Source organism: Drosophila subobscura, chromosome O (assembly GCF_008121235.1).
Source record: "Drosophila subobscura isolate 14011-0131.10 chromosome O, UCBerk_Dsub_1.0, whole genome shotgun sequence".
NCBI classification, from domain to species: Eukaryota; Metazoa; Arthropoda; class Insecta; order Diptera; family Drosophilidae; genus Drosophila; species Drosophila subobscura.
In genome coordinates, this window is record NC_048533.1 from 28,072,327 (window position 1) to 28,087,110 (window position 14,784).

At 51.7% G+C, this 14,784-nt stretch overlaps 2 protein-coding genes across 2 annotated transcripts; one reads left to right on the forward strand and one right to left on the reverse strand.

The window, feature by feature from the left end:
* Window positions 1–511: 511 nt before the first annotated feature.
* LOC117899504 (neuropeptide SIFamide receptor) lies at window positions 512–13,834 on the reverse strand. The gene is made up of 6 exons (XM_034809554.1): window positions 13,637–13,834; window positions 11,339–12,354; window positions 11,175–11,241; window positions 5,615–5,714; window positions 1,678–2,316; window positions 512–1,614 (listed from the first exon to the last, which is right to left on the reverse strand). The coding sequence occupies exons 2-6, from the start codon at window positions 12,179–12,181 to the stop codon at window positions 873–875; spliced, it is 2,391 nt and encodes a 796-aa protein (XP_034665445.1). The 5' UTR covers window positions 12,182–12,354; window positions 13,637–13,834; the 3' UTR covers window positions 512–872.
* On the forward strand, window positions 4,971–5,506 carry LOC117899511. The gene is made up of 3 exons (XM_034809562.1): window positions 4,971–4,997; window positions 5,065–5,216; window positions 5,328–5,506. The coding sequence occupies exons 1-3, from the start codon at window positions 4,986–4,988 to the stop codon at window positions 5,467–5,469; spliced, it is 306 nt and encodes a 101-aa protein (XP_034665453.1). The 5' UTR covers window positions 4,971–4,985; the 3' UTR covers window positions 5,470–5,506.
* Window positions 13,835–14,784: the final 950 nt, after the last annotated feature.

Sequence of the window (14,784 nt, forward strand, 5' to 3'; positions counted from 1 at the left end):
CACTTGATACTGGACTTACATTTGCCCCGTTCCGTTTCACTCTCGCTGTCGTACAAAAAGTTTTAGCAAAGCTATTTGAAGGTCTGCCCCTTTCCCATCGTACCCTCCGTTTGATTCCGTTCCGTTCCGTTCCTCCAACACATCTTCTTCTTCCTCTGCTTCGATACATAGCAAATGGCGAGTACAAACAATCTTAAAACTGCGTAACGGTACATATACATATACAATATTGTAGATATTTTATAGCCATAGCCATAGCCAAGGAGTAGTTTTATATCTTGTCTTTTGTTTATGTTTTGTGTCTGTACCATTCGAAACACGTATAAAACATCTATTTCTATGTGTGTGTGTGTGTGTGTGTGTGTGTGTGTGTGTGTGTGTGTGTGTGTGTGTGTGGGCCACCTGTCGACTGTAGAGTGTGGACTGTTGTTGTGTCTAACTAAGCGATCTTTGATTAGCTTACCCACCCCCTATCGCATTGGTCCATCCCCATTCCCATTCCAGTTCCCATTCCCTATTCCTATGTAGATCTGGCAACAACAACGACGGATAAGTCTGGCCACCAGCACTGCCAACTTCTATCACAGTTGCATAAAATCCTTCGAATAATAGAAGATATCCACCGTACCATTCCGTCTGTCTGCCTGTCTGCCTGTCTGTACATCTCTGGCTGTAACTTAGCAATGGGGACAGTAAATAAGTCAGAAATTGCAGGAATGCGGATGGTCATAGCATATCATAGCTCGTATGTTTGTAGCTGCCATAGGAATGAGACAATTAATATGTATCCGTATGTTGTGGCGCATGTTCTCTGCAAGTGATTCGTAGCCAATTATGTCTTGGGGGAATGGCAAGAGGATTGTGGGGGCTTCCTACTCGTACAGATCCGCAGTGCGGCGTGGTGAGGCGGCGGATGCTGACGAAGACGACCCATAGCTGAGCTGCGAGTCTGTCTTCTTCAGTATGGACACATGATGAGTGGGTGCATCGCTGGCGCGATTCAGCGAGTCCTGTTTGTGGAGCAGACCACGACGCTGATCGGCGAACGAAATGACCGAATCCTGCTTGACCAGCTGGTGTCGTCGCGGCTCTGGTCGCTGATCCACAAACGAGATGACCGAGTCCTGTTTGACAAACTTCTGCCGCTTGTCCAGCAGGGATCCCGGCGTGGCATTCGCCATGATGCCGCCGGCGCGACGCGACTCCATGGAGACGCTGTCCCTGTCCGCCAGCGAGTCGCTCAGCCCGAGAGCGGGAGCGCGACGCGACTCCATGTAGGAGACAATGGAGTCCTGCTTGGAGAGCGAGATCTTGGAGCCGTTGCTGTCCTGCTGGCACAACGGACGCCGGATGCCGGAGGCGTCGCTGCAGGAGCTCTCCTGCTTGATCAGGAACTGTCGGGAGCCGTGCGAGTCCTGCTTGAGCAGCATCTGCTGCGACAGATTGCTGTCCTGCTTCAGCATCATGTTGTGGCGCCGCAGCGAGTTGTGCTCGTAGATGTAGGAGACGGCATTGCCCTTGCTGCTGGGACTCTTCCTCGAGCTGTTCTGGTGGTAATGCGACGACTTGCGCGTGCTGGTGGTCGAGGAGGCAATGGCCACGTTGTCGTAGTATCTGCAAGTGAACGGAGGAGCATTAGCAGGGAGGCTGAGAGGGAGAGAGAGGGAGTAGCCCCACCTGAGACGGCCGCAACAGCTGCGCGACTTGATGATGGCCGCAAATCCTCGCCTGTACTTCTTGTTGACCGAGTAGAGAATGGGATTGATGCAGCTGTTGGATGAGCCCAGCCACTGGGCCAGCGGCATCACCTTCTTGAGCACCTCGAACTCCTCCTGCGATATGTCCGAGCCGAACTTGATGCGCGCAAAGATCACGTAGAGCGGCAGCCAGGAGAGAACAAACAGTATGACGACCGCCACCAGCATCTTGATCACCTTGACCTTGCTCTTCTGCTGCATGCGATCCATCTGCGCGTCCTTCGACTCGCCTGGTATCGAGCGCGTCGACACCTTGATCCAGATGAGCACGTAGCAGAGCGTTATCAGCGACATGGGCAGCAGATAGCAGGCCACCAGGTTGGCCAGCAGGAAATACAGGTTGCCATCGGTGCCGGGCGGCCAGACCTCCTGGCACAGGTACTGCGGCTGCGTGTAGGCCGAGACCAGAGCGTCCGAGAACACCTCCTCGGCCGGCACAAGATCGAAGAAGAGCAGCCAGGGTATGGTGGTTACCAGTGCGATTACCCATATGCCGATTATCATGATACGCGCACGTCGCTTTGTCATCTGCTTCAGCGGCCACCAGATGGCAATGAACCTGCAACGAGAGTGCACCACACAAAGGATGTTTACCAGCTCCAGCTCCAGCTCCAGATGCTGAGACGGAGACGGAGACGGAGCCGGAGACGTTGCCGTCAAGTGTAATGGCAATCATCAAGCTGTCGAGGCGACGATGACGACACCGTTTCAACAAGGCTTCGCATGCAAATATCTCCCACTGATTAATTTGCACACGCAGGATGCCAGCCGTCTCCTGCCAGCCATCAAGCCCTGCGCTGGCATCCCTAAGCCTTTTTCTGCTGAGCATTCGCTTTCCAATCTCGTCTATTGAACTCTTACTGCCAGTCGCCAGCAGGGACGCCAGTGCAAGTGCCGAGTGCTCGTCCACTTTGGGTATGGGGTGTCATTTTTTACTTTGCTTGCCATAATGAATTGTAATTTGAATAAGAGCTGTGAGAGGCTGACGCAGAGGTGGAGACATGGGAGGGTGGGAGAACGCTTTCAGCATTTTTCATTTAGCTTAGTGCAGTCCGACTCATTGTGTGGCGCCCGTTCAATAGTCATAGACAAGACTTGCTCCAGTCTGACACTGAGTCTGGGTCTCCCCTGGCCTGTCCAGACCATGTAATTATGGGGCAGCCCTCATGCCGTGCATTGTGCTCGTACTTTGGCGCTTGTACGGCCTTGGGTCGTCCACCGCCTGGCCAAAACAGTTGGCAGATAACACAGCGGTAATTTCACTATTGGACTGCCCCAACCAGCATGGAATCTTGCGCTAAAAATAGCCAAGAAAGTAAAGTACTGATGGGAGGGGAGCAAAGACAAAGCTGCCTGCAACTGGAGACAATATCCAATTGTCATAACGTTTATTTATTGGAGGCAACCAATTGCATTAGCATAACTCGTCCATGGCCATAAATCAGACAACCGTCTAATTGGGATTTTCGGAATAAGCAATTTTACTCGGAAAAAATGGACTCAAGATTTTGAAATTCATATTGGAAAGATTCATCGATTGCATTGAAAGAAAAAACGCTGCTGAGACGCCAAGACTTTGTCGAGTAAATCCTAAGATATATCAAAATCAATGGCTTGGAATATTGCCATTTATTTGAGGACACTTTTCCCCACGGACTGTGATAAAATGATTGCGACAATCATGCTAATTTGTGCTCCATTCATTTCGCTGAGTGCAGCAAGTATTTGCGCAAATCTCTGCGGGATTACCATGTGATGACAGAGCGGTGACGTCGCCTGAATTATGATACAAACTTCTTGGATTTGAATATCCCGCAGTGGCCTGGAGTGGCTTCCCTTAGCTAAAAGTACGGGGATAAGTCATTTGCATATTCATGTGCGGAGCTTACGAGCAGCTACAAATTTAATAATTGGCCACATGCTGCCATCTATGGCCATGCCCTGCGTGGTTTTGTGACGCTTGTCCCAGGCTCTGGCTCCCACGCACTCCTGACATTTTCAAAGACACCCACACACAGAGGGCTGAAGACCCACAGCGTCACTGTCAGTGCCACAAAAGCCACAACTATGAGGACGAATGGGCTATGATATATGGCTCTTATGAATGAATACAAACATAGGAATGCTCATACGTGGCTGATGGGGCAGATCCCTGTACGCTCCATGGGAACTAACGACCCTAATTAAATGGCATTGGCATGAGCAGAAAGCGAGTGATAAGCCCAGTCGGGGCAGTTCCACTATCCCCAAATACAGAGCGGGAATCATGGCAAACACTGAGCTCTTAAGACAGCTGAGAGCAGATTTAAGTTTCTTGTTACAGATAATAAATCTTAAATTTCGATTCGGTTTACGAGTGCTCGTAAAAATACAAAGCAGCGGATGGACACAGAGAAAACAGGATGCGGCCAGCCGCAAACGGACTTCGGCATGGCCTGTCCCGGGGTGGGGGCCTGCCCAAATGATCGAATGATGTACTGTTGTGGTCGTCTTTGGTGCCACCAAAACATAAGCAGAATGCGAATAGAAAAAGAAGATGGAGCTAAAGCGGGGAGACGTTGCTGGGGTGCTGCCCCCAGGGCTCTTTTGCTCTGATTCGGATTCGGATTCGGATGCCGATTCCGCTGTGGGAAAATTGATATAAATGAAAGTGCACATAAAGCTCGACGGGCACTTGGTGGCTGTTATTGTCCTTGGGGTTATGACTGGCGCACGTCAAAGCGTTTTAGTATCACTTGATAAATCAGCTGGCCGCGACATTGCTGACTTTATGGGCATCAAGAGTCTTGGGGACGGGCAGCCAGGAAGCCCAGGGCTGACATCTCATCGAAGAATCATTAACACTCGTCCAGGCCAGGCAAAAACTGAAGTGAAAACAACATTCTAAGGCATTCTCGTATTGAATCTGAAGCATGAATTTGATTATCGCACAGCGCCTAATACGGACAAGGCGAACTATGATGAACTTGATCTTGAGACGAAACGAGCGACCCACAGACTGCTGCCCCACTGCCTGACTGACTGCCTGCCTGTCTGTCTGTCTGTCTGGCATGACCAGTTTTCCCCAGGTGCAGCATTGCTGCTTGCATTGAGCGACACTCACTTTTCGCATCGGACTGCTGCTCCCCTATAAAAGCCGCGCTCGATGTGGCACTTGTCACCAGTTGCAACCAGCCAATCATTAGCCCAACTTCGACTTAGCTCCTGCACCTCTCCCAGCCCGTCAAAATGTTCAAAACTGTAAGTATCGCTGATGGATGGATCACTGCCGCTGCTAATCTGTGAACTTTGAACCCACTTCGAGCAGCTGTTCGTGCTCGCCGCCCTCGCTGCCGCCGCTCAGGTCCACGCCCATCCCGGCGTCGTGGCCGTGCATCCCGTTGTGGCGCACCCCGTGGTGGCGCATCCCGCTGTGGTGCACTCGCCCATCATCCATCATGGCGCCCACTCGGTGCACTCGTAAGTTGAGCGGAAGGCAATTAATTTTCAATCTGCTTATCGCCCCAACTGGCTGACTGACACTGACACATCCATCCGCCTGTACCCTCCTCCCTCCGCTCTCTCCCACAGACACGTCGTGCACCATCCGGCATCCGTGAAGGTCGTCACCCCGATTGTCGCCAAGCCTGTGGTGGCGGTGCATGCCATCAAGCCGCTGGTGCCCCTAGTGCCCGTGCACCATGCCGCACCCGCTCTGGTCGTGCACCATTAACTGCACCCCTGAACCCTAGCCCATCCCCATCCACGCCCACTCCTCTGACCCTCCCCCTCCCCCGCCCAACACCCAAGATTATCCCCCAATAAAAGTTCATAGCCACGTAATTGCGGAGAGTGTTTTCATCGCGTTGCAAACTTACCTGTCGAGGGACACGGCAATTAGACTGTAGACCGATGCCGCCACCGAGACACCCTGTATGTAGGGCACAAACTTGCACATCAGCCACCCGAGCATCCACGCTGGAAAATATGTTGAAAAGAGCAGAAGAGAAGGGAGAAAGGTAGAGGGAGAGCGGGTAAATATTGGCCATAAACAATGTACAAATTATGCTGAGTAACTTTCGGTCACATCGTCCTGTCCGCGCCTGTCCTGCCCTGTGCATTGTTGTCCTAGTCGTTGTCCTGATTGTCCCATCTCCTGTCTTATGCTCATGGACTTGGTTAACGTTCAATGCTTCTTGGCATCGCCAGCCGCCCACGTCTCCGCCGTTGTTTGCCGACTGAGATTTATGTGCTGAATATCATTCATATTTTGGTGACAAGTCTCAGATTGCGACCAGCCAGCGGCAGCGGCAGCGACAGCGACAGCGGCGGAGCGATGATGGAGAACGGGCACTATTGTTTGCCCAGCCACAAAGCAGCACCACAATCAGTACAAGAGCCAGGACCAGGACCAGGAGCAGGACCAGCACCAGCACCAGGACCACGACCAGACCGCACTTGCCTAAGTTAATTTGTATTCCTTTTATTCTATTTGATGGAAGAAGGCACGAGACTGCTGCTCCAGCCCCGCATAGTTGTGCGTTATGAATTTTATGCTAAAAGGAATAACTCACTCAGACACAAAAGGTTATAAAACACACATGGCCGGGGGCACCAGCACCAGCAACAGCACCAGGACTCCGGTATGCTGGCCTGGACCTGTGGCGAAGCTTGTCAAGGTTGATGACAGTCGCACAGCGCTACGAGCATGACAGATCGAATGGCAATTAAGCAACCAACAGCCCACACATCATTAGCACGAGGCAAAGTGTCAGGAGTCCCCGCCCCGTGCCGCCCCCCCGCGAACCATGGAGTTCAATGCTCGTCGCAGGAGACGCCTCCTCAGCCTCTTGGCTGCTGTTGGGGCTTCTAATTTCCTGTCTCGTTCGCCTGTCCTATCTCGATTTGTTGTCGCTTTTTATTATGCATACGCACCGGGCGACCACCCGCACTGCGAGCAGCCCAATAAAAGCCAAATTTAATATGATTTGGCACATAAAAATAGAAATATTATTTGGCTTTGTGGCTGTGAACTTCTGGGCATTGGCTGGAGAGTGGAATGGACAGGCTCTGGGCAGCAGCATGTGGGTTTTGTGCCACACACGAGCAGACAGCCACTCAAATGGGTTTCTTTTCGGGTTTATTCGTTCGATTTGAAACGAAGGAGGGGAGGAGAGAACTCTCCTGTGTTGCAAGTGCAACAGACTGAAACCGAAGCTATTAAGGCACGAGGCTACTTATTGGAGATATTATGCTGATAAGGGTAAACTTTGATACATGGCTGGATGCCTGGATGCCTGGCCGTTAAACCGACAGCAGAGAGCTGCTTAAAAAAGAGTTTTCAATTCAAATGCAGTTCGGCAACGCTCCATCATAATCAATCATGCGAACGGCCAAACACATTGCTTACATTTCCAAATTTGTAAAGGAAAAGCCACTCGGCAAACGTGCCTTGGTTGGTTTTTTCTGGCTTAAAGTTCTCCACACAACACAAACTCAATCCATACTCAAAACATTCAAAGTCAACTGTCTTTTATAATCGCAAAGACAAACAGGGGGTAAGAAAACAAAAGTAACTAAAGGCAGTACACATTTTGGAGTAAATTTGATGTAAACTTCATGGAATTTGTTGCTGAATATTTGCAAAGAAAATGCACACAAAACCTGTTATCCAAAATGGCAGTTAGGAACTCCTTTCTCGTGCAAACATCAGAAATAACTCAAATCGACTCGCGTGAGTGCCAAGCCCTCGAACTCGCTGTTCCCCTTATCAATTTGTTGGCCAAATAAACGCGCTTTGAAGGCCAAACAAGCAGCTTCTTCAGAGCTTCTTAAGTCCTAAGCTGCGACACATACTGTCAAGGTGAGAGGTAAGAGCCATGAGTGGCTGGCTGGCTGGGGCTGAGTGTGTTGTGACAGGGCAGGGCAACATATGGGCGACAGACGCAGCAGCAGGAGCAGGAGCAGCCTCAGCATCTTCGCCAGTTGTGAGCATAAGCTGGTGGGTGCTCAATATTGATCAACTCAACTGCAAGAGATAATACGAGCACCAAATCGATATTTGAGCTTATCAGCAGCCTTCGATTGTGCGCTGCGGTGAGGGCTCCTGCCCGGCCCTCGAAAGTGTCAAGCGCGCCCTGCCCAAGCCTTTTCTTTGTCGTTGCGTTACGCATAGGCAAAGTGGATTGGATTTTTCCTTTGCATTGCTAAACCTCCCTCCGCAGGCGACAATTTTGTTGCCATCAAGGCTGTGGCTGTGGCTGTGGCTGTGGTTACCCGCGTCCGCGCATAAAGTTAATGAAATAATCGGGCGTAACAAATCCGTCAACGGGTCACGGGGATTGGGAGTCTGCGTCTGGGAGGGGCATTGGTTCGATTGGCATGGCATGGGCGTGGAATGGCCATGGAAGAGGCATAACACTTGAGGCAAATGCGTTATTGTTATGACTATCACTGGAGCGGAGCGTCACGTCCTGCGGCGACTCCTGTGACTGCACGATGGCAAATTGAATACCGCAGGAATGGCGCCAGCCTGTGCCCGGAATGGTGCATGGGGGAGCTGAGATCTGGGCAGGGCCGTCGTCACGTAGCGACCAAATTAAAATACAATCAGGCGGCAGGCGCAAGCAGCTGAAAAATGACTTCATCAGCGGCACAAATCACGCTGCCAATTTAATGAACAAACTGGCAGTGGCAACGTGACTTCAAAAAAGCAGAGGCGAACGTGCTGCACGTTAAGTCCACAAAGGACTTAATGACAACGATTCGATTTCGCATTGATAAGATGCCACAACAATGGCCATAAAGCCCCATTTAGGACACTGCAAGGATATCCTTCGCCTCAAGGCGGATGGCGCTCGCTCGCTGCCACGAAATCAATTCATTTCGCATTTTATTGGATTTCGAAGCACACATAAATAAGGGCCCCGCCAGCGCCCAACCCCCCACACATTCCGGAACCCCCAACTCAACCCCAGCAACAACCCTCAACCAGTGCAGGCCCAACCCCGTGCAGGTACCAACAGGCACACACACACAGATACACACACACTCGTACACTCGTTGTGTGTGTGTGTGTGGATAACCCTGACTATCAGGTTTGCCAAGCGAAATATTTAGGTCAATTCATCCAGCCGCAAGGAGCCTTGAATGCAAACAACCTTCCACTGCAGTTCTGAGGCTTGAAGGTGTGCTTAGATAATGGCTCTGCCCGCGCCTCGGCATCGGCTTTGACGGCTGCCTTTTGATTTCATATAATTCACTTTGTTGGCTGGGGCGCCCATTCCAGCAACGACTTCTTGGTGTTCGGGGTGTGCGGGCTGTGGCGGTGCAACGTGCAATGTTCGATGTGCAAATATGCCAAACATCCGAGACACTCCGAGAGCACCTAAAGAACTCCTGGCCTACCCACACGCCACACGCCACACGCCTTTCGTTTGCTTTGCAATGTCTTTCAGCTGCTTGTCGAAGGCGAATTGGAATGTTTGGGGGAGCAGCCCAAAACAAAAATGCTCCCACACACACACACAAGCCACACCACACACCCACACCCGCAAGTCAGGGCACACAAACACAAGTCAAAATGGCAGCACACAAGGGCTGGCTGGCTGCAATTTGTGTTTGCTGTTGTGACTGCTGCTTTTGCCTAGGCCTCAAGCAGCTGAGCCCAAGTCGCCCGCCCGCCACCCGCCACCCACAGTGACCCACTAAGAGCGGTCGGCCCCCTGGCAGCGCCAGCCCTGCGCCCAGCTTGAGTTTGTGAAATTAGGTCAGTTTTGTGTCGATGATCCTTTGGGCCACCCCGAAAAGCAGCAACAACCAGCCGAGTGCGAGTACATAGCGAGAGAGGGAGAGGGAGAGGGAGAGGGAGAGAGCGAGGAGCGCAGAGAGAATGCGCAGTGGCACACACTGCAAGCGGAGGAAAACTCATTCACTTTTTCCTGCCACACGCTTCATTCGCTTTCTCCTCGCACTCTCGCTCATTCGGGCGACTTCGCTTACTACGCCCCCCCCCCTCTCGCCGACCGAGCGACCGAGCGACCCACTTGTTGGGCGGGGGAGAACGTGAGCCGAGTGCAATGCCGTTTCTTAAAGTTGAGGTACAGCAACAAGAGAGAGGGGGAGGCAAGAGCCACTACTTAATTGGCAACACTTGGGGGCAAGCCGTGAGCCTAGCTGGCCGTGGGCAGCCATCGGCTCCAATAGAAGATGGAACTGTGGCCCTTGGTCTGGTTTTGGCTCTGCCGCTGCCGCTGCCGCTGCCTCTGCCCTGACATGGCGTGCATTACAATCGGAATTTGAATTTGATTTCCCAAGGATTTCGATCATTTTTCCATGTCGACGGCGATTTGCATAGACTCATGCCCGGGGCACCTGCTCGAACAGCTCCACGACAATCAATTTGGAAGACAGCCAAGGGGTAAGCTGGGGGCTGTGCAGAGTGTCCATCGAGGAAGACAGTCAGCTGCAGAGGGTGTAATGGCTCCGACACAGATGGATAGATGGGCATGTCAGGTGAAATTTATTTTAATTTAAGGCACACAATTATGCGCAACCTCGTTTATTGGGTCGTTTGTGGGTCGTCGTGCCTTCGCTGGGATTTCGAATTGGCCTTTCATTAAATATACACTTGTACCTTGGCCAGTTGTCAGTGCCACGAAGGACTATGGATTGGGACTGGGAAAGGGAAAGGGAAAGGGAGTGTTGTGGTGGCCTAACACCCGGAAAATTAATTTAATTGAGTGCCTCCATCCCGGGCAGGGATTTCCCTGCTGTCACAGACTCATTTACATTTGCTTAAAAGACCTGAAACATGTTTGGCAGACTGCAGAAATGCTGAATAAATTAACGGCCAGAATGTCCAACGAAATATTTGCGCAAAAAGTTGCAACTTCTGGAGCGTGCAATTTGCTAAGTGCATTTTTGTGTGGCTCAACTTGAATTTTGCAACATTTTGCGATGCCATTCCCATAATAATATCTGCGTAAATACTCGTTAAATGTTCGGTTGCCAATTAAAACGGGGAAGCGCAAACCAAATGTGTCTGCGCAGAGCAAGTAAATTCCGATACGTAAGCACACATAAATGGTAATTACTGCAACGCTTCTCGCAGGACTCTTGGCACCGCTGCGCCTGCGAGCATTTATGCGGACTCTGGACATTAGCTCTAATGTCTTGTCCATTACATTTTGCTGTTGTGCCCGTTGATGCTCGTGGCGCATTACGCATATGCCACGTGAACACGCAGCAAACACATTTTTGCTCCGTGTCGTTTGTGGCGGGGGGAAAGCTTTGTCTAAGCGGCGATTAATTGCAGCCCATAAATCCAGCTAATATGCAGAACCAAGCAGAATACACCCAGCACCACGCATCATTCCACACGGCGGTAATGTGGGGCAAATAAATCTCAGAGTCTTGCGGAATTAAGCGGATACTTACGCACAAAGATGTTGCCAATCAGCGTGGCTGGCAGGCAGAAGACAATAACAAGGATGTCCGCAATGGCCTGGAAACGGAACGGAACGGAACGGAATGGAATGGAATGGAAATGTAAGTTCAAATTAATGGGGTTCATTCGTATGATTTAGGGGTCGGCCACTTACCAGATTCACAATGAAGTAGTTTGTCACCGTCCGCATGCGAGGCGCCCGCAGGACGACGGCAATCACGAAGCTGTTGCCAATGAGGCCCACCAGGAACACCACGATGTATGCCACACAGTAGACAATGGACATGGCCAGCGAGTGGCGGTAGAGCGGATCAAAGCCGAAGTCCACGTTGCCGTCGAACTGCTCCCAGCGCATGGAGCTGTCGTTGTGGGAGGACTTGGTGGCCGCCACAGCAGCGATCAGGCTGGTCGTCGCTGGCGACATGTTCAGCAAGTTGGCATAATAGGTGGATGAGGTGGCCTCGGCAATGGCCAGGCCCGACAAGGACACCACCTGCTGGCTGCCCGCAATGGCCAGCGCCGACGTGGAGGCCGCCACCGATGCGCTTGTCGTGGCGGTGGCTGCAATCGTGGCCAGCAAAGAGCTGGCTGCAGGCGCCACAGTGGCCGTGGCCGTGGTCAACACGGTGCCCAAAAGAGTGTCTATAATGGCACCGTTACTCAATTTAATGATGCTCGATCCGCTCGAGGAGCTGCTCTGGCTCTGGCTCTGGCCATTGCCACTGTCGCTGCTGCCATTGCTGCTGCTCAGCAAATCATTGAAATTCAAGAGGCTCTGCAAATCGACGAAATTATGCGTGAAATTATTATAGTCCCCAGCGAGGGCGGCTTCCTCGATTGTCTCGCTTTGCTCCACCATGGGCCAGGGCCTGCCTGCCGCTGAGGGGGCTATTGAGGGGGCTGCCGTTCCGCTAGTTGTGGCTGTCGTCGGAGTCGGAGTGTCGCCACTTGTATGGATTTTATGCTTGCGCTTGCGAATCCTCCCGTTGACTGCCATCGCTGGCACTTTAAGTGGCGCCCAGACCGTCGCTGGTAGTCTCTGTTTTATTTGTTGAGTCGTTTCTTTTGATTTAGAAAAAGTCTATAAAAATGGCATCGTCACTTGGCATTTCGTTGGCGTTGAGAAACATTTATTCCATTGAGTCGTGGGATATGCAGGATAGTTCGTGGCTTTACATATTAAACAATAACATTTCATTAACGTACGACTACAGTACTCCGTGCAGTGAGGAGTAATCATGCCACACAGTGTTTCACTCGTGTGTTTGTGCCTTTGCAGTTGTCGCTGTCGTTGCACAACAAATGCAATTTGCAACACTCGCGCGCCCTCCCAAGGTTGGATGTGCTTGGGCAGCACCTACAACAGTTTGTTGCCGTTTGGGATGCGAAACGAATCGGCTGGTCCCTCGGTTCGGTCTGGTCTGGTCTGGTCTGTGGGTCTGTGGGTCTGTGGGTCGTTCGTCAGCTGGTTGACGTTGCCTTGGATGGCATTACGAAAAAGTCGGCGGCTCAAGGCCTCGTGTGCATATTTCAGATAAGGCCAAATGTTGGGGGCTTGGATAAATGGCTGGAGTGGTAGCATTGAACGCGGGCCAGCGAGGCAGCTGCAGCCGAGAGGCTGGGCTCAGGGACATGGCTATATACCATCTCCAACACATGCGCGTGGTTAATTAATTTTAATGCCATTTCTCTTGTTGTTCGCTCTTTGCTCTTTCCTGCTCTGCTCTGCTCCACTCTGTTTTGGGCACAATTGAAAAAGAAACAACACAAAAGCTGAAAAGCGAAGGCAAGCGTGCACTTTGACCTCAAAAAAGCCGAACAAACATCGACAAAACGAACCGTCGAGTAACTCAATGGCACCAAATAAAAATTCCATTAAGCACAACTGCCAAACGCAGGAGGCACTTCGATGGAGTGCCAAAAAATTGCCAGCAAGCATTGAAACAATTGCCTCAAAGCCATGGCGGAGGGGACATTCTTTTGTTGCCCTTCGCCCAATGTGGGAGTGGCGCTATCCACGGGAGACACCAGACAAACTGGCGACTAAAGATCCCCTTAGCAGCTCGGTCTCAGCTGGTGTCCCTATTCCAAATCCAAATCCAAATCCGCTGCCGATGCGGCCGTTGATTCTGCCTGAAAGAGCGTGAAAGTGCTTCAAACCTAATTGTGCTTTCAGCGCCTCTCCGATGCTGCAGGCCCCTAGACCCCAATGGGGCGTTTGGCCAAGTGTCAACAGCACAACTAATTAAAATGACAGTGCTAAAAACTGCACACAGGGCAGAAAAGGCAGAGCGAGTGCAGCATAATGATGCCAAGAAAAGTTTACAACTCCCACACTAGGGGGGGGAAGACAGCGACAAACACACGAAAGCAAACAGTGAGAAAACGGTAAATGGTAAATGGTAAATGGTAAAACGGTTCAACGGGAAAAACATTGAAAGGTTAACACTACGCGTGGTCGGGTCGGTTGGTTCCGTGTTCCATGGACGGCCATGTGCTGGTCGCCGTGCCGTTAGATGTTGTGTTGTCTGCCCTTCGGCGACCGCGATGTTAACGGATTCGCGTCTGAATGAGGACTGCCGACAATGCTGCACGGGCAGCTCGCTTTTCAGGCTATCTGGCCCCACGACAGACACAGACATGGACACAGACACGCTCGGAGCACGATGTAGTGGGAGCCGACGACGACGATGGCCCGACGACGACTGAATGTAGGTCCCTGTTGCCAAACCGCACCCGCCGCCAGTTACCGTTCGAGCTCGATTCGGCAGAGTGGGGCCAAAGCCCCAGACCCTCCACTCCACTCCACCACACCCCACATCGCATTCGCATCGCATCGCATCGCTCATTCGCTCAATCGTCCTTGTCGCCTATGTACTCGAGCACATACACCCGAACACTCCGTGAGCGGCGCACCAACACCAATGTCCCTCGAATGCAGTGACAGAGCCTCTGCCTCTGCCTCTGCCTCAGCCGCTCCTATATGCCTATGCTTTCTGCCGTCCTTTTCGGAGCTTCGCACAGGCTTAGCATACAACTTTGTAGGCTTAAAACTGAAGGACCACATTTGGCAACATGCAAGGTTAAACGGCGAAATGTCAGGGAGACCGAGTGCGAAGCTGCGGCGGGCGTAAGGCGTAAGGCATGAGGCGGCTTCCCATCCAAGAAAAACACTTTCACAATCACAATCCGCCTGCACGCGGTAACCGAACCCGGACCCGGGACCCATGCTCCCATTTCGGGCCAAGATGAAAGGAAAACATGTTGAGGCTGCCTTTTCATAAATACGTTTATTATGCCATTTGACTTTGTCCCCCCTCCGCTGCTGCCCATTGTATTGCGTGTCGCCGTGCTCTGTGTGTGCCATTTGCTCGGGCGCAGGAAACAAAACAGAGAGCAACAAGAGGTCTCCTCCTCCCCCCAAATGCTGTTCATGTCTCTCAGCGGGCACACGGGCACACGGCATACGCAATTTCCGTGTCGCCTCCATTATGCTGCTGCTGCTGCTGCTGCTGCTGTTCCTTTTGTTACGGTGGCTGTTGTTACTGCCAATTGCTGTCATCAGGCTTTCGTCTTTTCGTTACACTTTGCCATTTGGGC

Excerpts from the sequence above, each read along its gene's own strand:
- LOC117899511 (XM_034809562.1), top strand. Across the intron at positions 5,217-5,327 it reads GGCGCCCACTCGGTGCACTC|ACACGTCGTGCACCATCCGG; the intron begins GTAAGTTGAGCG and ends TCTCTCCCACAG.
- LOC117899504 (XM_034809554.1), bottom strand. The coding sequence starts at position 12,181 with ATGGCAGTCAACGGGAGGATTCGCAAGCGCAAGCATAAAATCCATACA. Across the intron at positions 2,317-5,614 it reads ATTGCCGTGTCCCTCGACAG|GTTCATTGCCATCTGGTGGC; the intron begins GTAAGTTTGCAA and ends CTCTCGTTGCAG. Across the intron at positions 1,615-1,677 it reads AGCTGTTGCGGCCGTCTCAG|ATACTACGACAACGTGGCCA; the intron begins GTGGGGCTACTC and ends GTTCACTTGCAG.